At 38.6% G+C, this 23,403-nt stretch overlaps 1 protein-coding gene across 9 annotated transcripts in view; it reads left to right on the forward strand.

Annotated features, from left to right (window-relative positions):
- Positions 1 to 473: 473 nt before the first annotated feature.
- WDR48 (WD repeat domain 48) overlaps positions 474 to 23,403 on the forward strand; it is a 46,498-nt gene continuing 23,568 nt past the window's right edge. For 2 of the 9 annotated variants that reach the window (XR_011234071.1, XM_069475548.1), the window contains exons 1-7: positions 474 to 531; positions 14,009 to 14,149; positions 16,508 to 16,586; positions 17,227 to 17,309; positions 17,429 to 17,558; positions 19,541 to 19,629; positions 19,989 to 20,090. Coding sequence is in view for 7 of the 9 variants with exons in the window: in XM_069475548.1 (XP_069331649.1) it covers positions 484 to 531; positions 14,009 to 14,149; positions 16,508 to 16,586; positions 17,227 to 17,309; positions 17,429 to 17,558; positions 19,541 to 19,629; positions 19,989 to 20,090 (672 nt within the window). In the remaining 2 variants the exon portion in view is untranslated. Of the gene's footprint in view, positions 532 to 758; positions 1,068 to 14,008; positions 14,150 to 16,507; positions 16,587 to 17,226; positions 17,310 to 17,428; positions 17,559 to 17,639; positions 17,754 to 19,540; positions 19,630 to 19,988; positions 20,091 to 23,403 lie in introns of those variants that run through there. The other 7 variants (XR_011234072.1, XM_069475552.1, XM_069475546.1 and 4 more) reach the window with 6 other exon arrangements.

Genomic DNA, 23,403 nt, shown 5'->3' on the forward strand with positions numbered 1-23,403 from the left:
TTCTCCTCCTTTGAGGCCAATTTATAATTCTCCGAATTTTCAGGTACTTCCTGGCAAATCAGTCTGCTGCCCTGCCTACCTAGGTAAGGCTGGGGGTTGGGGGAGAGAGCCAGTCCAGCCGCCTACGTCAAGCATCACTGAGTCCTTCAGTGCTTTCCTTTTGCTTGCTTGGGCCTCTGGAAAAGAAGCCTGGAAAACAGTGCCAGCCAGGGTTTAGGGGCACCCAACAGTTGGACTCAGATTCCTCCCTCGGTTCCGAAAAGTGGCTCTCCCTCCATCAGTATTATATCCGCACACGGGTTTTGTTTTTAGGTGCATCTATCTCACCACATGGCCACCAGCCACAGCAACGAACAGCGCCTACAAAGCACACGACAGGTCTACTTTCAATAGCACTACCGTCCCCGGCCAAAGGGGAAGGGGCAGGACATCCGCCCGGTACGAACCACTTCCGGAAGTGACGTAGGAGTGTCAACATGCAAGATGGCGGCCCATCACCGGCAGAACACGGCAGGGCGGAGGAAAGTGCAGGTATGGAAGCCTGGCTCCTCGGCCTTCCGGACGCAGCTGGCAGCTCTGGGCCTGCCTCCATCGAGCAGATGCCTCGGGCCGCAGGCGGCTAGGGTAGTGGCTCGGGGCGAGCGGGGCGGGACACGACCGGCGGCGAGGGGTGGGGCCGCGGCGCTAACGGCTTGAGGAAGGGGCGGCGTGGGGGCGGCTGACTTGGCAGTTGGGGCCCAGTCCCGGAACCCTCGCGTGCGGCGTTCTGAGCCCGGGGTTGTTGGTTGCCGCTTTCCTGTAGCAAGGGGCTTGCGAGGTCGGGATGGGTTCGCTCCCCGCCCACTTTCCTCCCCCTTCCCCTTCCTTTCTTAAAAGCGCTGTGCCCCCGCCTCGTTGGAGCGGAGGCCTCCAAGCGCTTCCCGGCGGGTGGGCGGCGGCGGAGTGAGTGGGCTTGTGCGGGGGCGTGGCGAGGCGGGGCAGAGCGCGGACTTCCCTGAGGGGTTTCTATGCAGGATTCCGCACGTGGGAGCCCCCCAGCCTTCTCTTTTGTGAGAGCCATCTCCTGGGTGAGGTGGGAACGAGGTTGTAGTGTGCTGGTGTTCGTGGAGAAATTATAATTTTAATTGTCTTGGAATTTAATTTCGTCTTCACCATTTCTTCATCTTCTGTGTGCATCGTTGAATCTTTTGTTTCTATAATTTGTCATACAAGGGTAAAGAGTTATTTAATCCTACCATGTTGAGGGTACGTTTCAGAGTTATTGCCACTTACTATTTTCGGGGAGTAAAAGCCCTATTACAGGTGTTTGCCTGCAGGTATAGTGTATGTAGTAGTGGCAGTATGGTGCATTTATTGATTAAACATTTACCAAGCCCTTGGATTAGCTCTAAAGGGGGAAAAGGATTGAGATGGTACAGGAATAAGTAACACCCAGGTTTACTTTATAAAACACCGCATTATATGTAGTTCTACAGCTTAACATGGACGAGTGTTTAATAGGTAGTCAAGACAAAGTAGTCCTTCACTGAGGTAACCCCAGCAGAAGGCTGTAGACTATGTAGTCTTCTGAGTAGTTCACATCTTTTTTTATTGATCACATTGATTAGTACAGTGTCTTAAGCACTCACTAGATACTTGTTGGATTGAGTAAAATTAATAAAAATCTGAAATAACTTACCCTATTGATTTTTTAAATACATTAGTAACAGCATTTAAGTAACCCCAGTATCCAAGCCAGGGGGTGAGAATATCTCCTCAGGACTAAAATGTAAGGTAGTTGTATTATGGACTCTGGTAGTATACTCCTTAGGGGAGTAAGGGTAGTTAATAAGGCCTCTCAATTCCTTGCATTAAGACTTAAAAGACAATTATTAAAAAGTACAGGATGGGGAAGATGTAAATTAACCGTAGCAGGTGTGGAAAAACTGAGTGTTTTAATAAGCTGAATGTGAGCCAGTGCATGTAGAACGAGGGAAGTGATAATTCCACTCTTCACTGGTCTGAGTACAAAACTAGTGTTCAGCAGTTAGCACTTTTGTTCTTCATAGGTGTGCCAATCACACTGAAGAACTGGCTTAAAACTACTTCCTATGAAGAGCATTTGAAAGAGCTGTTTAAGATTAGCTTGCTGAAGAGAAGATTCAGGGAGCTTTCTCTGAATATGTGGGGAATTTGTCCCTATATATAGAGGCAACATGAGAAGCCACAAGGATTGATTTCTTCTCAAACGACATTGTGTATGGACGTGTTTTAAACTAGTGCGTGCGTGTTTGTTGCAAACGAAAAACCACAAACAGTACAAAAGTATAAATTATAGTTGTCCTCCGCTTTTCAAAGAAAGCTGCTGTGGGCAGTGTGATATATAATGCCAGACCAGGGCTTCTCAACCTGAGCACTGTTAACATTTGAGGCTGGGTAATTCTTCTTTTGTCAGAGGGCAGGGGCTGTTCTATGCATTGGCTTCTACCTGGTTTCTGCCCACTAGATGTAGTAACGCCTTCCCAGTTGGTGACAACCAAAAATGTCTCCAGACGTTTTCAAATGTCCCCTCAAGGGCAAAATTGCCACAGGTTGAGAACCACTGTTCTATACCTCTTCCTGTTTGTATACCTGACTTGTATGATTTTTTTACTATAAATAGAGCCATCATATCAACTGTTTTGTGTCTTGCTTAGTCAAAATTTTAAGTAAGCATTCTTTTTGACCTAGCATTCCTTACCTAAAAATTTATTCTACAAGTATGTATGCATATATCTCTATTGGTACAATGGCGTTTGTTGTAGGAATGTTGTCGTTGTGAAACACAATACCTAAATATCCATAATTGGAAATCTAAATGTCTAATAATCTAAATTGTTAGACAAGTTACAGTACATTCATGTAGTGGACTAATTTGCAGTTGTTAAAAAGGCAAGCTAGATCTGTATTATAAAAAGTAAATGTGTCCAGAAGTCAAAAAAGCAAGTCAACATAATATGGCCCCATTTCCACAACAGAAATAATGCATTTTAAGTCTGGAAGGATAGTTACAGTGATTATCCCTTTGGGATTAAATTATGTGATCATGAGTGAAACAGGACATAGGATATCTTTAACTTTAAAATATATGTACCTTTATAATTTTGAAAGGAAATTTTTACATTATTTGCTTTTATAAGTAAAACCTTCCATTTTGGAAAAAGTTTATAATGGATACTTGGGGGAATAAATATATTTTGCCTCTTAAATGCCTGTGTCTTGGACCAAGAGACAGTTGCCTTCTGCTCCATTGTCAAGTTGTAGGCCAAGATGAACCCTTGAGACTTACCATAGTGTTAAAATAATCAGTGGGTCCAAACATACTGCTTATTAATTAAAGACATAATGAAAAATGAGCATGTCCTAGCATCTTCAGCTTCTAAGGAAACTGGAGGTATGAGGGGGAAGGGGTGGATTTGTAATTGTCAGAAACATCAAACAGTCAAATACTTGAATTCAGATACGATGCAGCTTTCTTCCTGGTAATCAAGATTTCAAAGCAAGTCTTTTCAGTCCCGGGTGGTTCCTTAGTGCTACAATTTTCCAGCAACCTGAGTTTGTTAATTGGCTCTCTCTGCCTCCAACTTTCCTCCTGTTATGGTCTTCCTTCACTTGATTCAAGAATATAAGTACTTGGGCTTCCATAACAATAGGATTCTTTAGGCTGGAAATGTCCCCAAATTCAACTTAACCAGGCTCACATAATAAAAGACATGTATTGGCTCATGGAAATGAAAACTCAAGAGTTGGTGCTAGATTCATGCAACTCTTGATCCAGCAGGCTCACCATGACTCTCTACCCTAAGAAGTGATGTAAAGTCAGCTTTACCATGAGCTGCATACAAGTTGTCCTCTATTCCCAAACCCTAGTTCCAGGCCTTCCCTCTCAGTGGCATGGTGACTGCACTTGCCCCAGACCTCATATCCTTTCACCACACTATATAATATAGCAGGGAGTTTCTGAAGTAGCCCCAGTATATGTTCTGCTAGGATTTGTTTGCCTTGAGAGAAATTTTGGGAGCAGAGGTAGGGAATGGGGAGGCAACCAACAAATGTTTATTCTACCACTACTTACTCCCTTTCCCTGCCAAATATTTAGTCCTTTCAAAGCTCAAAGTGGTCTTTACTTCTGATTTTGATGTGGGTTGATGGTTTAATCTTTGAGACTTTTTTAAGGAAGTAGAATGCTGCCAAATACTGGCTTCTCAAGGAAAGACCCTTGCAGATTAGCCAAATGTCCAAGGTGAGTTACTTTTTGTGTTAGGATGGGTAAATAAAAAATACGCCAGTTTGACATCTGTTGGAACAAGTGTCAGCAAACATTTTCTGTAAAGGGTCAAATAATAAATATTAGGGTTTACAGGTTATTCTTCTGTGTTATAACCACTCAAGTCAGTGTCTTTAGCATTCAGATCTGCCATTACAGCTTAAAACCAGCCATAGACAATACCTAAATGAATAGGTATGGCTGTGTTCCAGTAACACTATTTGGGCTTAATTTGGCCCATAGGCAGTTTTTTTTTTTGCTAACTCCTGGTTTAAAAGAAGGCTGGTTTGAAAGTATCCTAGTTTTATTTGCAAGACTACTTTTTACAATACTTTTAAAAATCAATATTACTGAAATATAGTTACGAGCAGAAAGTCATGGTTCACAAGATTGGACAGGAAAAACAAATGTGGGAATTATTGATATTTAGCCAGATTTTCTTGGAACGGACTAAACTAGCCTGATAGCTAGAAGTAGTTTTACATAAAAGAGCTGTGTGATTCCATTTATAGCAGTGGTCTCCAACTTTTTTGGCACCAGGGACTGGTTTCATGGAAGACAATTTTTCCATGGACTAGTGGTGCGGGGTGGCAAGCAATAGGGAGCAGCTGTAAATACAGATGAAGATTTGCTCCCTTGCCCACGGCTCACCTCCTGCTATGCAGCCTGGTTCCTAACAGGCCACACACCACACCTGTACTGGTCTGAAGCATGGGGGTTGGCGACCGCAGGTTTACCGGATGTTGTAGAACAGACAGAACTAATCTATGGTGAAAAAAGTCAGATCTAGATTGCCTGGGGGTGGGGTGCGGAGATTGGGAAGAGCATTAAGGAACTTTTTAGGGTGGTGATAATGTTCTATATATCTTGGTAGGGGGTTGTATTACACAGATGTATTCATATTCTGAAGTATCAATGGTATACTTCAGATTTGTATATTTGACTGTATTCAAATTTTACCTTAAAAGAACTAATATAAACATGTAACTCAAGTTAATGATATACATGCTGAAGTATTTAAGAGGAAGTGTGATTGATGATGTGCAATTTATTTTGAAAGACATCAAAAAATAAGATGAATCAAATGAATGGGTAAATGTATAATAAAGCAGTATATAAAATGTTAAAAAAACAAAAAATGTTAATTGAATGTAAAAGAATAATGTGGTGGGTATAGGGCTGTTGGCTGTATAATTCTTCCAACTTTTGTATGAGTCTGAAATTTTTATAATAAAATGTTGAGGGGAAATAGGCTTTAAAGATTAAAAATGGTTAGATGATGATAAGCAGTAGAAAAGGGGGAAGTGAAATTTTAGTTATGGTGACCAGAGAAGGCCTTGCTGAGAAGCTGGCTTTTGAGTAAGGATCTGATTGAAGAAAACGATAGCCACAGAGGCATCTGGGGGAAGAGCATTCCAGTGAGGATATCAAATGCAAAGGTCCTGAGGTGGGAATGTGCCTTGCCTCTTTGTGGAATAATGAAGAAGCCTTTGTGGCTGACATATGATGAGTGAGTAAAGAGGAGTAGAAAATGAAATCAGACAGGTGACTGCAGGCCAGATCATACAGGGCCTCATAAGCCATAGTAATCTCTGAATGAGATGGGAAGTAGTTGATAGATTTTGAGGTAAGGAATGTTTTATATGTGTTTTAGTAGGATCTGCCTGGCTGCTTTATTCAGAACAGACTGCAGGGCAGAGCAGGGAGACCAAGTAGAAAGCTATTTTAAAAATCCAGATGCTTTGTGATAGTCATTCCAACCAGTGTGGTGAGAAGTGGTTGAATTCTGGATGAGTCTTGAAAGTTAGGCTAACAGGCTTGCTGACGGGATGTGAAATGAGAGAGAAGTAAGAATGGCACCAAGGTTTTGGGCCTGAGCAACTTGAACAATGGAGTTGCCAGTAACTGAGATAGGGAATACTACAAGAAAAGTTAGTTTGGAGAGGACTATCAGGAGCTCAGTTTTGGACTTGTTCTGGTTAAGTTGTCTATTAGACATCAAAGTGGAGGTGAGGTAATGCACATCCTGAAGGAGCCTGAGGGAATGGCCCAGAGTGTCCCCTTTGTGAGCCTGATAGGCTTTGAAGTCTGTCTTATCTTTTTTTTTTTAAGTGAATTTTGTGTTTATTTTATACTTATTCTGTAATATATCCACATTTGTTTTCATATAAAAAATTGTTTTGTTACTGTGGTAAGCAGAATGAAGTCCCCCTAAAAATGTTCATGCCCTAGTCCCTGGAACTTGTGAATATGTTATGTTACATGATAAAAAGGATTTTGCAGCTATAATAAGGTTACAGATTTTAAAATAGGATTATCCCTGTGGGCCCATTCTAATCATATAAGGCCTTAAACACAGAGGACTTTCTCAAGCTAGAGGCATTAAGTGTAAGAGATTGTGAATGGTGAGAGATTTCAGTTGTGAAAGGAGCTCAACTGTTCATGGCAGGAGAGGACCACTGGAAAGCATGAGAAGGAATGCAGACCCCCTCTGGGAGCAAAGACAGACTCTTGGCTGACAGCCATCAAGGAAACAAAACAGGGACCTCAGGCCTACAACCCCAAAGAACTGGATTTGACCAATAACCTGAATGGATTTGGAGGCAGACTCTATCCTAGAGCCTCTAGTAAGGAGCACAGACCTGCTGACTCTTGTCAGTTTGGGACTGTAAGACCCTAAGCAGAGGGCACTTTTTATGTATAATGTCTTTAAAGCTTGGGTTGCTTTGAGGCTAACCCAATTGGACATAAATTACCTAAAAATTACTGACATTCTTTGTAGTACAGTCTTCCTTGCCAGGAATTCACATGTATACGTGCTAATTTGGCCCTGAAATAAATCTTCCCAGGTAGTGAAACCAAAAAAAAAAAAAAAAGACCCTAAGCAGAGGACCACTTAAGCCCAGCCTGGACTTCTAACCTTTAGAACTGAAATAATAAATGGGAGTTAAGTCAATAAAGTTGTAATTTTTTACATCAGCAGTAGAAAACCAATCTGATTACCTTCAAATAAAATGATCAAGGAAAGATAAGTTTTTCTCTTAATTGTTTCTACCTTATCACACTACCAATAACTTGAGAGGTATTTAAGTTTGAAATGTAGAGACAGATCACAAGAAGTTCAGTGGATCGTTCTTACCATCTGATTTCTTTGTTTTGATTCCCAGATAGTTGCTGGAGATACTAATCAAACAATGTTTGCTAAGCCAGCTATAAATGCTTACAATGTAACTTAACTGGATACTTGTGGCTAGGGGACTACCCTATTATTTTTCTCCCTGTTGGAGTCCCTTTAATTGGCTCTTCCAAAATGTATATTCCCTACTAAAGGCCTGTCTTCTCATACCCTTGCAAAGCTCATATAGTACTTCCCCCCCATTTCTAAAACAAATCAAGATAGTCTGATATGAATCCTCATCTTCTGTGCCTTAGCCTGTACTCTTGGGTGTATAAATGAAGTTTTTCCAAGACCATGTTCACTCAGTTATTGCTTCTATCTCTAGCACCTTCTACTTTTATCTTTCCTTTATCTCCATTACTTCTGTTTGCAAAAGCTTGCCTGTATCTTGGGAAAAACTATTAATATTTCACTTAACTTACTGTCCCATCTGGTTATGCTCTTTCCTCAACTAGAGTGTAAGCTCCAGGAAGACTTTTTTGTTCTTACTACTGTATCCTCAGCATTTAGAATAGTGCCTGGCAACTAGTGGGTGCTTAATCAATATTTGTTGAAAGAATTAGATCCTGTTTTCCTCTGTCTTTCTATAGCCAGACATTTTTTTCTTTAACAAGTTTTTAATGCCATATGTCGTAACCTATCATTATATATAGTTTATTTTCATTCCTTAAGCACCACATAGAATGGAGGTACCATATTTTAACCATTTCCTTTTTGAAGATACTGGCTCTGTTTTTTCCATCATACTATAATTGGCTACAAAAAAAAAACTAATAGAGTTATAAAATAGTAAAGGAAGTCTTACGAAAGTAAACAAAAGGACAAAAATAGAAATATAGAATGCACAAAAGATGAGGGATCAGTTTCAAAGTACCAACATCCGATTTATGGAAGTTCAAGAAAGAGCAAATAAAACAGATGGTTATTTATAATGGACACAAGAAAATTTCCCAGAGCTGAAGTACCACAAGTTTCTAGATTGAAAGGGCTTTCTAAATGCACCACAAAATTAATGATAAAAGGACCAAATCAAGAAATGTCTTAACACCAAGAACAAAAGAGAAGCTCCTAAAAGCTTGGAGAAGAGGGTGGCACAGTGGTTGGGAAGAGCAGGAGAAGGAAAATGGGGTCACTCCAAAGTTGAATGGAACAGAATGGCACTGATTACAGTGGCAGCATTGGACACTAGAGGAAGTTAGAGCAATGCCTTCAAAAGCTGAGGGGATTTTTGTATGTAGACTTCCTTATCCTGCTGAATCAAGAAGTATAAAGGCAGAGGAAAAGGACCTTTTCTAGCATACAAGGACTAAGTCACCTCCCATGTACCTTTTCTTATGTTACTTTCTTATGATTCTGGGGATGTACTTCAGCAAAACTGGAGAGTGAACAAAGGAAGAAGGCAGCATCAGAATTCAGGAAACAATGGCTCTAACCCAGAAAAACAGTAAAGGGGAGCACCAAAGGAGATAGCTGTGCCAGGCAGACCTAGGGGGCAGCCAGCCCAGACTGGAGTGAGAAGGTGGAGGGTTCCAAGGGGGAAACCTTATGGGAAAAGGTGGGGGGGTAGGTGAGTTCTGTGATACAACAATTGAAGAAAATTGAAGTTAAAGTAGAGGAAAACGTTGAAGAAGGAAAGAAAGACACTCCAGGGAAAACAAAAAGCTCTCTGAGGAAGGAAATGTATTCATAGTATAGTGCTTAGTAGATAGTCTTACAGAGTCACAACAATGTTGCACAGATTATTTATTCAACCCAAAATAATGAAATATCTGTATTAGAAGAGTAGAGGGAGGAAATATTGAGGGTAATTTCAGAGCCACATCCTAATCTACAGTAGCATGAGTAAATTGGTAATGTCTAAAGGACTAAGTTGTAGGATAAGCATGATATTTAGAGAAATGCAGTGACTATCCAGTAGAAACAATGAAGAGTTGAAATTAGTTACCTTTAAGGATAAAAACTGGGTATGGGAAGTCTTACTTAGACAGTAGGGAGACAGCTTTTTTTTTTTTAACTTTTCTTTTTTTTCCTAAACATTATGCTATAAGAAGTAAGAGATTATTTTTCATTACAATCTTCAGTACTATTTGATTTTCTAAATACAGGCAAGAATTACTTGGATAAAAATTAAATTATAAAATTCAGAAAACTAATGTATGCCCATTGTAAAACATTTACCACATAAAAAAGACATGAATGAGTGAACATCACCATAATCCCATCACTCAGGAAAACTACTGCTAGCTTTATATATGGGTATCCTTCCAAACTTGTGTATTTATTTTAAAATATGTCTTTAACATTTTGAAACATTTTAAAATAATGGTTATTGTATACTGCTGTGTTGGACCACATATATTTCACTTAAAAATATATGATGACTTTCTTCCTATACTGGTCAGTCTAGATCTACATCGGCATTTTTAATGATTGAATAATATTCTATTTTATAGGTATGTGTGCCAAAATTTATCCTAGGATACTTCTAATTATTTTGAATTTTTTTATGTGTATCACACATCTGTACTAGATACTCTTGAGGTTGGCCCAGTCTTATTTTGCCAAGAATTACTTTCTACCTAGAATGAGAACCCTGACAATCATGATATTCTTTCACTCTTGCCTAGCAGACCAGTCAGATAATCTCCCAGAATTCTGGATATTGAGATTTAGATATGCTACACAGTCTCAGTTATGGAAATGTACTCCAGATAAGCAGCCTTGGAGCCTCAGTGAAAAAAAAAAAAATTGAGAGAGGCTGAAGTTAACATTGAAGCCAGCTTGGTTCCTGATGGCTTTCCAGCATCCGATTCATGCAACAAATACATTATGTCTTTTATATGCCAGACACTATAATGGGGATACAGTGGTGGGAGGAACAAGGCAGACAAGTTCATTACCTTCGTGGAGCTTTTATTCTAATGGAGATGATATAACAAAAAAAGATTATATGGAGTGTGGTAAGAACTGTCAAATAAGTAGGGTAAGTGATAGGGTAATGCCAGTGAGGGAAATGGGCTGAGGAAAGGCCTTTCAGAGAAGGTAGCCTTTCTACTAAGGCTTGAAGAGTAAGGGCATGTGAGACAAGATAAAAGCTGGAGGAAGAGTATTGCTGTGGGGGTAGAAGGGGTGGGGAATCTTCTTGGCACAGGGAACAGTAAATGAGAAGGCCCTGGGATAGGAAAGAGCTTGATGTGTTTGAGGAACAGGAAGGAGTTTGGAGTGACTGTCATAAAAAAAAAAAAAAGCTGGGGGCAGTTTGCAGGGTATGTGAGGATGCAGAGTTGGAACCAAACAAAGTATTTAAGGAGTTTGGACTTAAAGTTGATGAAAAGCCATTGGAAGGTTTCCACAGAGAAGTGCCATGATTTGATTTTAAAAATGTCTCTTATGAGCTATGACTATATTTCCTGCCCTTAGGCTCTGTTAGATATCCTTGTATCCTTATGTTAAAATCTCCTTTAAAAAAAAAAATTAACAAAATACTTAAGCTGGTTTAAGTAGATAGATCTCAGTTACAGTTACTTGTACCCAAAACACTGACTTAAGACAACATGCTTGTAGCTATTTGTGTCTGTGGCCCTGACCCTTTTTGAAGGAGAAATTCACTGAAGTAGAATTTCAAAGAGCATTTTCAAGAATTTTAAGCTTTTAATAGATATTTACAAGTTGTCTTCCAGAAAGGTAATTATTTATACTTCTATCAGTGACATGTGAGAGTGTTCACTTACCCTCAGGGAAAAAAATGTCAGTTATTTTAAAAACATTTTCTTGTATGATAAATAAAATAATCTCATATTATCATATCTTTGATTATTTATGTCTATCAGCCATTTTCTTTTTTAAAAATTTCCTCTTTATGATCTTTGCTCTTTCTGTTGGAAAATTTGACTTTTGCTTATTTTATAAGGAATTTTTTTATGTTGAGTAAAATATATTTCATATTTATTTCATTATTTTGTTAGATGTTTGCCCTTTAATCTTGCTCATGTTACTTTTTGACACTCAGAGGGTTTTTTTTAAAAAATAACAGCTTTATTGAGAAAATTCGCATACTGTACAATATACCGTTTCAAAGGATACAGTTAATTGATTTTAGTATATTCACAAAGTTGTGCTTTGGTCACCTAAATCCAGAATATTTTAATTATCCCATATCCATTAGCAGTCACTCCCCATTCCCCCCTCCTTCAATCTTCTGGCAACCATTAATCTACTTTCTGTTTCTATTGATTTGCCTATTCTGGACATTTCACATAAATAGAATCATAAAATATGTGACCTTTTGTAGCTGGCTGCTTTCACTTAACGTAGTGTTTTCAAGGTTCATCCATATTGTAGCATGTATCAGTACTTCATTTTATGGCTGAATAATATTCCATTGTATGGGTGTACCACATTTTGTTCATTCATTTCATCCATTGATGGACATTTGGGTTGTTTCTACTTTTTGCCTATTGTGAATGCCACAGTGCTATAGACATTCTTGTACATACAAAAGGTTTTGATCTATATTTGGTAAGATTACCATTGCTCTTTTCCTTTGTAAAGATTACCATCTTTCTTATGTTAGAAGAGCCTTCTCTAACTAAAAACCATGTAAATATTCACCTATCTTCTAAAAATTATTTTTATGATTATTAAATTTCAATCTTTAGGCTGGGTGCAGTGGCTCACACCTGTAATCCTAGTACTCTGGGAGGCTGAGGTGAGAGGATCACTTGGGGTCAGGAGACCAGCCTGAGCAAGAGCAAGACCCTGTCGCTACTAAGAATAGAAAAAATTAGCCGGGTGTGGTAGCGAGTGCCTGTAGTCCCAGCTAACTTGGGAGGATGAGGCAGGAGGATCACTTGAGCCCTGGAGTTTGAGTTTGCAGTGAGCTATCATGACACCACTGCACTCTAGCTAGGACAACAGAGGGAGTCTCTGGTCTCAAAAAAAAAAGAAAAGAAAAAAACTTTTCAGTCTTTAGTCCATATGAAAATTAATTTTGGTTTCAGATATAGAGAAAGGATGTAATTTTGACTAATAGAAACACTAGGTGCTCCTAGATAATTTATTATAAGTTGTGTCCTCATTGATTTAAAACACTATATTTATATCAAGATAAAAAAATTGTAATAGAAAATGTTTCCAAATCTTATTTTATTCCATTGATCCTTTTATATATTCTTATTGTGGTACTCCAGTGTAATTCTGGTAGCTTTATAATACCTTTTAAGATCTTTAAAGAATATCATCTCAGTTACCTTCATTTTTAAAAATGTCTGGGTATTCAACAAAAATTATACTGTTAACTTTTAGAAAGAACTGCAATGGGATTCTCACCAAAGTTGGGTTAAATTTAGAGAGTTAGGAAAGAATTATCAATTTTGAATCTTCCTGTGCTGCAATGTGGCGTATCTCCTTCCAGTTTTTCTTTTGTGTACCTGTTCCTGTCAGTTACATATCTTCCTTGTGAAATGTATTTCTGGGTGTTTTTTCTTATTGCTATTATAATTGGTTCTTCTCCCCCACTATGCCATTATATTTTAAACTGGTTATTTCATTACATTAGAAAAGTTTTGCTTTGGGCTGCCTCCCAGCTTACTGACTTTTTCTTAGTTGTAATTTTCTGTTGATCTTCATGTGTTTTCATAAGGAACAGAGGTCACCAACAGTAACAAAGTAGAGAAAAGTACCCTGAAGAAAAAATTTAGTATGTTATAGGAACTCAAAACTTCATTTCGCTTGACAAATCAGGAAAGGCCTTTTTGAGAAAGCATCATTTAAACAAAAACCTGAAGGTTGCAGTAGAAGTTAGCCAGATGGGTGGAAGCAGGAGCTTCCAAACAGAGGCGTCCAGCACGTGTGATTGTCTGGAAGCACAGTGTGAGTAAGGAACTGGAGCAGAGATGAATGGCCAGAAAGGTGAACAAGGCTGTGTTAAGGAGTTCATATCAAATCATGAGTCTAGTAGTAGTCAGCAGTTGAAGGTTTTTGAGCAGAGGTGAGACACATTACAATTTACATTTTTAAAAGATTACCCTGGCTGCCTTATGAAAAATGGATGAAAGACAAACAGGAGAAGGAGAGAAGTCCAACTGGGAGGCAGTTGAAGGAGTTAAGCAGCAAAGTTGTCCATCTTGGACTAGGCTGTCATTAATATCATCCTTCTCTTCTGCCCTTTAGTCTTTAAAGAGTAAAATAAAAATTGGATTGGGGAGTGGTAACACTTGAAGGTGCTGACTCGGGAAGGGGGGGTGGGGAAGGGAGGGATATATACCTCATGATGGGTGCAATGCGCACGACCTGGGGAACAGACACGCCTGGAGCTCTGACTTGGGGGGAAAGGCGGTACAGGAGCAACATATGTAACCTGCAATTCTGTATCCCCCATAACAAGATAAAATAAAAAAAAAAAAATTGGATTTTATTGGACTGAAAAACAAGTTTTATATTTCAAAACATAGGATTTTCAATTTCAGATTAGCCACTAGTAGACTGCTCTTTTTATTGCATGGTTTGTAACTTCATAAAAAAAAATATTTTGACATATTTATCAGGTTTCCTATGTTATTCGAGATGAAGTGGAGAAGTACAATCGAAATGGAGTGAATGCCCTGCAGCTAGATCCAGCACTGAATAGACTTTTCACAGCCGGTCGAGACTCCATCATAAGAATATGGAGTGTCAATCAGCACAAGGTAAGGCTGGGATTAAGTTTACAATTCAGATCTGTACTCTACATTTTAGACAAATGGTTTTCACTGTCTAATAGGATGCCTTTGACAGTTTCAGATTTAATCTCTTTGAGCACTGAGTTATTTGGTGCACTCTATAAAGACATTGCAACCAGAATTCTGTACACCTCTGAGAAAAACCATCCCTAGGAAAGTTTCAGAAAGTTTTAGCTAACGTGGGGACCCCATAAACTTGGTTTGCCAGAAGAGCTCTCTGCTGCAAAGGAACAAAGAGATTTGGCTGGTAGGGGGATTATTTTCAACAATTTATTCTTTTGTTTTAAATATGTTCCCCAAAAGCCTCTTGGCAACTCTACTAAAAAAGGTTGAATATGCTTTTACATTTAATTTTGAAAAAATATTTGCTTTTCTTCATTTAAAAGTGATTAGGGCCCCCATACAACCCATGAGGCCTTATTAAATAATACGGTTGGTATAAAACTTGTGAAGACAATATGTTCCCATTCTTCCGGAATTTTAAAGTCTGCTTTTGTTTTTTTTTTTCTGTTTTTTTTTTTTTTTTTTTTTGAGACAGACTTTCACTCTATCACCCAGGCCGCAACCTCAAACTCCTGAGCTCAAGTGATCCTCTGCCTCAGCCTCCCAGGTAGCTGGGCCTATAGGCACATGCCACCACAACCAGCTAATTTTTCTACTTTTTTGTAGAGATAGGGTCTCACTCTTGCTCAGGCTGGTCTTGAACTCCTGGCCTCAAGCAGTCCTCTTGCCTCTGCCTCACAAAGTGCTAGGATTACAGATGCGAGCCAGTGCTATAAAGTCTACTTTCTCAAGCAGAAAACAAGATTTAAATATATGTAAAACAAATGCCCAGTCAAATGAGAAGGACCTCTTTTGGTATTTTGTTTGAATACCTGTATTGTGAATGACATAGAAAAGAAGATTCAGGAAAGGAAAAGAAGCATTTATTGAGTTCCTAACTATGTGCCAGACACTCTTGGCATTTTTATGTTCAACATGATTTTAATTCTCACAGTATCCCTCAAGGCAGCTGTTATGATCTAGACTCTAGACCTTTTTTTAGAGAGATGTAGCTATGTTGCCCGCCCAGGCTAAAGTGTGGTGGCACAATAATAGCTCATGGCTACATTCTCAAACTCTTGGACTCAAGCAGTCCTCCCGCCATGGTCTCTCAAGGTGTTGGGATTATAGGTGTGAGTCACTGCACTCGGCCACATCTTGTATTTTTAAAAGCCTTTGTCTTTATAAGTCTGATGTTCAATGCAGTAAAAGAACCACTACTTTGTATAGTTGCTAGATAACATTTCTTTAAGTGGACTTTATTCCAGTGGGCTTTGAATTCTTTAGACAATGGAAGTAGTGGTGGTCCAATGTCAAAAGCCTGGAAAGTAAAGGCAACTATTTATGTTTGTATTTTAAATGCTTTTTGATACTTCTGTTTGAATTGGAATGTCTTTCTGGGAATTCACAGTATTTAAAACTAAGGAAAACACAAGAACTAACCTAGAAGAATCTGGTAATCTGCCTATCCTGCCCTAAACATCTTTTTTCTGGTCTTTGTTCTCTAACAAGATTGAATAGCATTTCTCAAACAGACATGTAGAGAGGTATTCTTTTTGCCCATGAAGTGCCTCAAACTTGCCTGTTTTAGCTGTAGGATGTGACTAAATACTCTTCTTAAAAAGACCTCTCCTGGTAACTAAGCCAGATGAGAGGAGTAAAAGAATCTCCAGTTACCTCATTGAAATGGTTATACAGGTAGTACTCCCTCAGCTCTTGGGTTCCATTTCTTCTCTGAAGGACTGTAGATACCATGAGGAAAACATTTAACTCCAAAGGTAAAAAACAGCAATAGGAAGCTAAAAGCAGAAGTGTTTATCTCCCTCTGCCGTAAGGCCAGGCTCCTCACCACGGGTCAGACTCACTCCTGCCCCTGCTGTCAGCTGTGAGCCTTCACCACCACGGACTCAGATCCCTCCAGCCTGCAGATGCCGTCAAGTCCTGTCCTTTCCAGTAAAACCCCTTTCTGTAGCAATTCATGTCACACTTAGTGCCTAACCTAGAGTATGTTGCCTTCACTACCACTACCACAAGGCATAAAAATGAAGCATTTATCCTAGAAACCCAGGCCTTCGTTAATAGTAACACTATCCTGAAACAAAACTATTAACATCTGTTATCTGGAAGTATTATCTATCTGGTAAAATTCTACTCTAAATTCAGTTGTCAATTTTAATGCCTTTGAGCAGTATGTCACATTAATTGAAGAATTTAAACATATCTATAATTTGTAATATTTTCATTCTTGAATATAAACTTTTATAATTTTTCTTTTAATTTCAGCAAGATCCATATATAGCATCTATGGAACACCATACCGATTGGGTAAATGACATTGTACTCTGTTGTAATGGGAAAACATGTGAGTATTTCTTTGGATTATTGGGCTTCTGGAAATTTTTAATTCGATTTGATATATTTTTCATTTTTTTATATAAGCTTTTTTATTGAAATATGACATACATACAGAAAAGCATGCACACCTTGAGATTGCAGTTCAATAAAATTTTATGAAGTGAATACCTAAGTCAACAAACAGAATATTACCAGACTCCCCCTTGTGCCACTGTTTCCATCAGTATCCCTTACCCCAAGGTAACTGCTCTCCTGTCTTCTGAACACCATAGATTAGTTTTTCCTGCATTTGAACTGTATACAAATAGACTCATACGATATATATTCTTTTAGCCTTATTAATACCTCTTTTTGTTCTTATTTTGGTAAGATCCATTTCTTGGTTTATAGTTTGAGTTAGAGAAGTTTTTCTCAACCTAATTAGTTGAGTCTTCAACTGGAACATTAAAAAAGATTGCCCTTCCTATTTAAAAAAAATATGAGGCAATATATAGTAGGTTCTAGAGAGAGCTTTTAGGGATGGGAGTGTGTGTGAGAGAGAGAACATTAGTTTGAAATAATGTTACATTGTTTTAATATGATAAGAGTTTTCAAAGTTGTTATAAGTCACCCTTCTAAGGGATTTGTTAATTCTTTGCCTCTTCTAGTAATATCTGCTTCTTCTGACACGACAGTAAAAGTATGGAATGCACATAAGGGATTTTGCATGTCAACATTAAGAACACATAAGGTAAAACAACTGATACAGTTCTCAGTGTTTTTAGTGTAATATTGGGGTATCAGTACATTGTATGGCTCATTTTCTTACTGATGTACAGAGTAGATCATAGTATATCCTTTCTGTTACAGGATTATGTAAAGGCCTTAGCATATGCCAAGGATAAAGAACTGGTAGCATCGGCTGGGTTGGACAGGCAAATATTCCTTTGGGATGTGAATACTCTAACAGCATTGACTGCCTCAAATAACACTGTCACAAGTAAGGTGTTTGAAAACAATTTCTTTGAAAGTGATCTAAGTTGACATAAATAAAGAATGGTTTATAAAACATTTTTGATAGGTTTGCATCGAGACAGTGGTTCATATTTTGAGAGTGCTTCTACCTACAGCGTTCTAGCCCCCAAGAGTATGATTGAACAACAAGGAGCTAGTTCCTCACTGCAGTCTAAAAATGGTAACTTCTCCAGGTGTAACCTGGTTATTTTTTGTACATGTGCATGTCTTAGCTCCCTAGCAAAAGTGTAAGTCCCTGCAGGGTAGATGAGTCTGTCTTATCCCTACTTTGTATCTCCCACAGCATTGCCTGGCCCAAATCCATACACTCAGCAGGTATTATTGAAGGAGGTGGTGATTACCTGACAAAGTAGGCAGTTTTCTGATTTTTAAAAGTGTTACTATATAATTAAAAGCTTTTGAGTTAGTGACCAAGATGGAAAATGCCCAAGGGAAAGAAAGAAAAGGTCTTCAGTGCCAGTTTAGTGGAACCCTTTCAGAGCAGCCCTAAAGAATCAAGCCAGTTCCAGAAGAGCCCTGGTAGGGTAGGGTGCTTCTAGAGGCAGTTCAGAGACATTCACAGCAGGTTAATAGCATGGATGCTTCATCAACTAAGAGATCTCAGACTACCAAGTCAAACTCATATGAGTCTAGACTTGAAATGCAGCCTCATGCTTGGCCCAGCCTACTATAGTCCTCTATACCAGGTGTCAGAAGGGACTCTTAGGAGCACATTTTTGGCTAAGCCTGGCCCGGAAGGTCTGTATTAAAGAGACATGGGCCTAAATTATTTAGATCCTTACATTATAGATGTAAGTCTAGTTCGTCATGACTCTGTGTAGTGTTCACATTGATATAGATAAAACAGTTCTGCTAATATATGATATGTGTCAAGAAGGGCAAGTTGGGAGACTGGCATTTATAATCTCTTGAGTTTTGTTTTGCCCTGTTTGCTAGGAAATATGTGAAGGTCTAAACACTATGCTCCCCTTGTTCTTCTTGATTCTTCACCTATGTACACTATCGTAGTGATACAGCAGCTGGTCCCTACTGGGGGCTGTCATCATCATTAGGCTCTAACTCTCTAGATGTAAGGCCTGCCTCCAAGAGACGCTAATGGGAGGGAACAAAGCAAAAGGCAGATGCATGCAAGGTCAGAGACCAGGCTTAGTGGATACAGATTCTACTATAGATATCTCTTGCTTAGAATTATTTAGAGAAGCTATCATACAAGTTTTTTGTTATGATTATAGAAATAACACTAATAATGGCTAACCTTTATTGAATACTTAACACAAGCAGGCATTTTTCTAAACACTACATGTATTAACTCCTTTACTCATAACTTTCAGTATGTTTGTATATATTTATTTATTGTAAAATTAGGATCATACCATACAGACAGTTCTATATGCACCTTTCTTCACTTCAGTGATACTGAGTTCTGAATCAAAAGGCATGAACATGATTTTTGCTACATATTGATTTCCTTCTAGAAAGGTTCTACCAATTTATCTTCCCAAAAGTAATGTATTGAGAATGCCATATTACTGTATACTTTTTAGAATTAAGTATTACCTTTTTTTGTCTGATTTGGTGTATGAAAATGGTATTTTTGTTTTGATTTGTGTTTCCTTGAAAAATAAGTGAGATTGAACATTTTTTCATACTGGCACATGTATATCTTTGAAAATACATTACTTATGTGGATTGTTTTTAAATGACAGTACAAATCAATTTAGCAGATATTTATTGAGCACTTGTATATACTTAAATCCGGGAAAGATGTAAATTTTGATAATGATACAATTGTTCAGAATTATCTCCATTTTAAGTAGATTTCTTTTCCTTAGGGTGCTCATAAAGATAAGATTTTCTAAATGGAATAATTAATCTTATAGTTTTTGCTGACTAGTTACTAAACGGCTGATGATTTTGTTAACATTTAGCTCCATTTATCCTCAATAGCTTCTTCTTTAAGTGGGAACAAAGATTCCATTTATAGCCTGGCCATGAATCAACTGGGAACAATCATTGTATCAGGGTCCACTGAGAAGGTAAGGGGGAGCTTAAAGAGTATGTTTGAACACTAGAAAACAAACCAAAAATAACTTGGTCTATGTAATTTTTAAAAATATAGACAGTGGTTTTGCCTAATGGATGATGCTAAAAGAGAAGTTTTATTTGAATAAAAATATGACTACATAACTAGTGGGTGTGTAGCAACAGGAGGGTGAGGGGAACTGTGCATTTTTGACATTAGAAAGGCTTCTCGAGAGCCTTAGGCAGTATCCATTGGCAGAAGCAGTATTTCCTTCTCAAAATTTAATGGTTGTCATTTGACTTATGAAAGTCATCTATTTAAATTTGATCATGTATATATTCAGTTTGCATAATATTCTGTTAAAATTTGCAGGTATTAAGGGTATGGGATCCAAGAACATGTGCAAAACTAATGAAGCTTAAAGGGCATACAGATAATGTAAAAGCATTGCTGTTGAACAGAGACGGCACACAGGTATGCAGTTTCATTTGGACATTTACCTAATGACCTTGTCAGAAATTTTCCCACTTTGTATACTATTGCATAGGTTGATTTAAGTGAAAGCCACATATGTTATAAATTGTGGTCTAATTTTAAATCTTTTAAAACTAAATTGCACATACAAGCCACATTTTAAAACTGTTCATTTTTGAATAAAGGCAAAACAAGAAACTTCCTTAGAATAATTCTAATGCAGATGAGTATATGCATTTATGGTTCAGAGAGGCTAAAATAACTAATGTTACCTGTGTAAAGCACAAGGAAGCTTTGGTATTGAATGCTTTTTGCCGGTGTATTAAGTGGAAAATTTCCTCACAGTGGGTTTGACTTTGGGGCAGATTTTGTCATTTAACTGTGTACATACATTCTGTAAGTTTAGTTTTCTAACATAATGCTCAGAGACAGCATTTCAAAGAAGAACATTTTGGTAATGTTCATTAACTCTGTTGCTACATAATTTTTACATTATAAATCACAATTCTGTTTATTCTGTAGCAGTGGAAAAATAATTTGTCATCAATGGAGATAATAAAAAGCAAAAAAAACTGAGCACCATTTTATGAAAAGATATACTTCTACCATATACCCCTTCCTCCTCCAGCCTTTTTTTTTTTTTCCCAAAAGGCAGTGATAAGTTCAGAGATAACAGGAATGACTGTGGTAGGGTTAGAAAAGCACAAGTAGAAAGATGATGAGATGAGAAATACCATCAGTCTGTTACTCCTGTGGAAATTATGACATAGAACTGCTTCACACATGAATCAGAGAAACCTTTATCTCCAGGGGTGAAAGGGAGGTTTGAAAAACTAGCCAAAAGAAGGAAATCGCTTTTCAGAACCAGGAGAAGAAAGGCTTGAAGATACCTGTGGGAGTCTTTGGAGATGTGGAAGGGTCTTAATTTTCTTCATGGCCTTAAGGGGAGAGGACTTTACTAATTTTGTTCATCTACAAAGTGGGAATCATAGTATGTAGTTTCTATAGTTGATGTGTGAGAGAGTGTGTGTGTGTGTGTATTTTCTTGCCCGTGAGCCATGGCATTTTCTAGAGCTCCTAGGTTCCTTTGCAGCTCTATTTTCATGTGAATCCAAGAAGCCCAGTGCAGTCAGCTCCTCACTGTTTTGCAGTATAGCTGCAAAGCTGCACTTGAGATGGTTGCTTATGCCTGTTCAGTTAGCTTTCTTCCAGGATCAGACTGGATTACATGGTCTCCGTGATTTCCAGAAGGGGGCTATAGGCCTGGCAGACCTTCTGAAGATCCTCCTATCTGCTACACTCTATGCCTTGTTTTCTATCTATGCAATTATTAATATGAATGTGCTTCTTTATAAGATGATTTAAATATGACATGTACAGTTACAAATGCACATCACCTGAAGTGAGCTACATTGGTTGTACTTCAAAAGCTGCCTGTCAAAGTACAAAATTGATAGGTATCATTCTTCATCTAGTTTCTCTTCCATCCATTTTCCCTGTTGACAACTGTAAACTGAATGTAAATTTAACTACCAGCAACCCAACATATTTACATTAGTGAATTGATCAACAAAACTATAGTAACTACTCGTTTGAGAAAAAGAGGAGAAGAAAAGAGGAGAAGTATCAGTTTACTTAACTGATTCTTGAACTCTTGTAATATGGAAGAGATAGTTATCAGTTACTGGGCTAGAGTTTATATTACATTCTGCTGAAATGCCCTGTAAGCTTGTAATATAGGGTCTCTGGTAGCATTAAGTCAGGGACTTGTGGTAAGATATATTTCTAATAGGCCAGTGAATCCTGTGAGGTTCTGCCTGTGAAGAGGTCTGTCAGATTGCAGCTGCTTTGATTGGTGCCAACATTAATGGACAGAGCCACCTCTCTTCTCATTCCTTGTGCTCAGGCAGTTACTTGCTTGAGGAGCTGGGACAACCTGCCATCTTAGTTTGAGTCATCCACATCCTTGTATATCCATTACAGGGTTTTTCTGATAATATTAAATACAAGTCCTGCTGAATCTAGCTTATGAGTCTGGCGATCCCAGAGCCACTCTTTGTCCCGACTTACCTTGCCCCTTGGCCTGCTCTCTATTGGCCTTTGAGATTGTGTGTTAGTGACCATCCCGGGAACACTCCTGTTGGTCAGCAGTAACTTGGCCCCAAGAAACTGTCACTTTCCATCTTCATTTTCAAAAAACACAGAGCACCTGGTCAGGGCTATAGAAGCGGTTCCACTGACTCTGATTTAGCAGAACCATTTGAGACCGTCTGTCCTAGTCCCAGGAGTCACCTCGTAAGGGACATCTTCATGTTTATCTAGTGGAAGAATGGAGGCAGTGGAAAATGTGTCAATGACCCCTCCAGCTCCTGCAAGATATCAGCACTAGAATTCCTATAAAATAGGGCATTATTTAATCATACTACCAAAAGCTACAAAGAAGTTGACCACCATTATACTTTTAAAGTGGTTGCTCTCTGTTTGGAGGCCTGCTTTTTTGTAGTCTTAGAATACCAACTGCCATCAGAGATGATTTTGTATTCTATATCAGGGTTGATACAACTCTGTGATTCCTTATCTGCTTCCAACTGTGCACTCTGGGTTTGGGACTCATCTCTTTTCCTTTTGCAAGTTGCCCCGGCTGTGAGGACCTCCCACCCATCATCTTTACTTTTCTTATCCTCTTTAAGTTGTCAGACCTTTCTCACTATAGATGCATGGTCTAGAATCTAGGGATCAAAGCTTTACTAACAGCTTTGCTGCCTCAGTAGCATCTCTTCCTGGAATGGGGAGCCCTTCCTTGACCCATGCCTCCTTCAGATTACCACACTTCTCCCATACACATTTAGAAGATCTGCCTGAAACCCTACCTCTGACAATGTTTTTATTAATTAGTCTCTTGGTTCTCTTATGCACTAATTGGTATAGGTAATTAAACCACTGAAGCTTCTGGCAGCTTGCAGGGGAGTCTCATAGTATGTGTTCACTTCATTAAACATGCCTAGAGTTCCAAAGGTCCTTTAAAGTCACAGGGCAGGCCAGTAAACCCTTATTCCTGAAGGCATATATTTGGGTATCTTCCAAATCTTAAAGTCCACAACTGTCTTCCATTCTTTTAAGCTGTTTGCTTACTTAATGTTACACTCCAGCATCAGCAGTTGCTTTCTTCTCAGGGCCATTCTTTTTCCCAAGGAAATGAAGTTTTTATTTTCTTCTGAAAGTCACCACATTGACATGTTGAGTGTGGATGGTGGGTGGCTAATTCAGCCTGTTTCTGTCAGACTCACAGTGTGCTCAGCCCTAATTTGTGTGC

The sequence above is a fragment of the Eulemur rufifrons genome, chromosome 7 (genome assembly GCF_041146395.1).
Source record: "Eulemur rufifrons isolate Redbay chromosome 7, OSU_ERuf_1, whole genome shotgun sequence".
In the NCBI taxonomy this organism is placed as follows: Eukaryota; Metazoa; Chordata; class Mammalia; order Primates; family Lemuridae; genus Eulemur; species Eulemur rufifrons.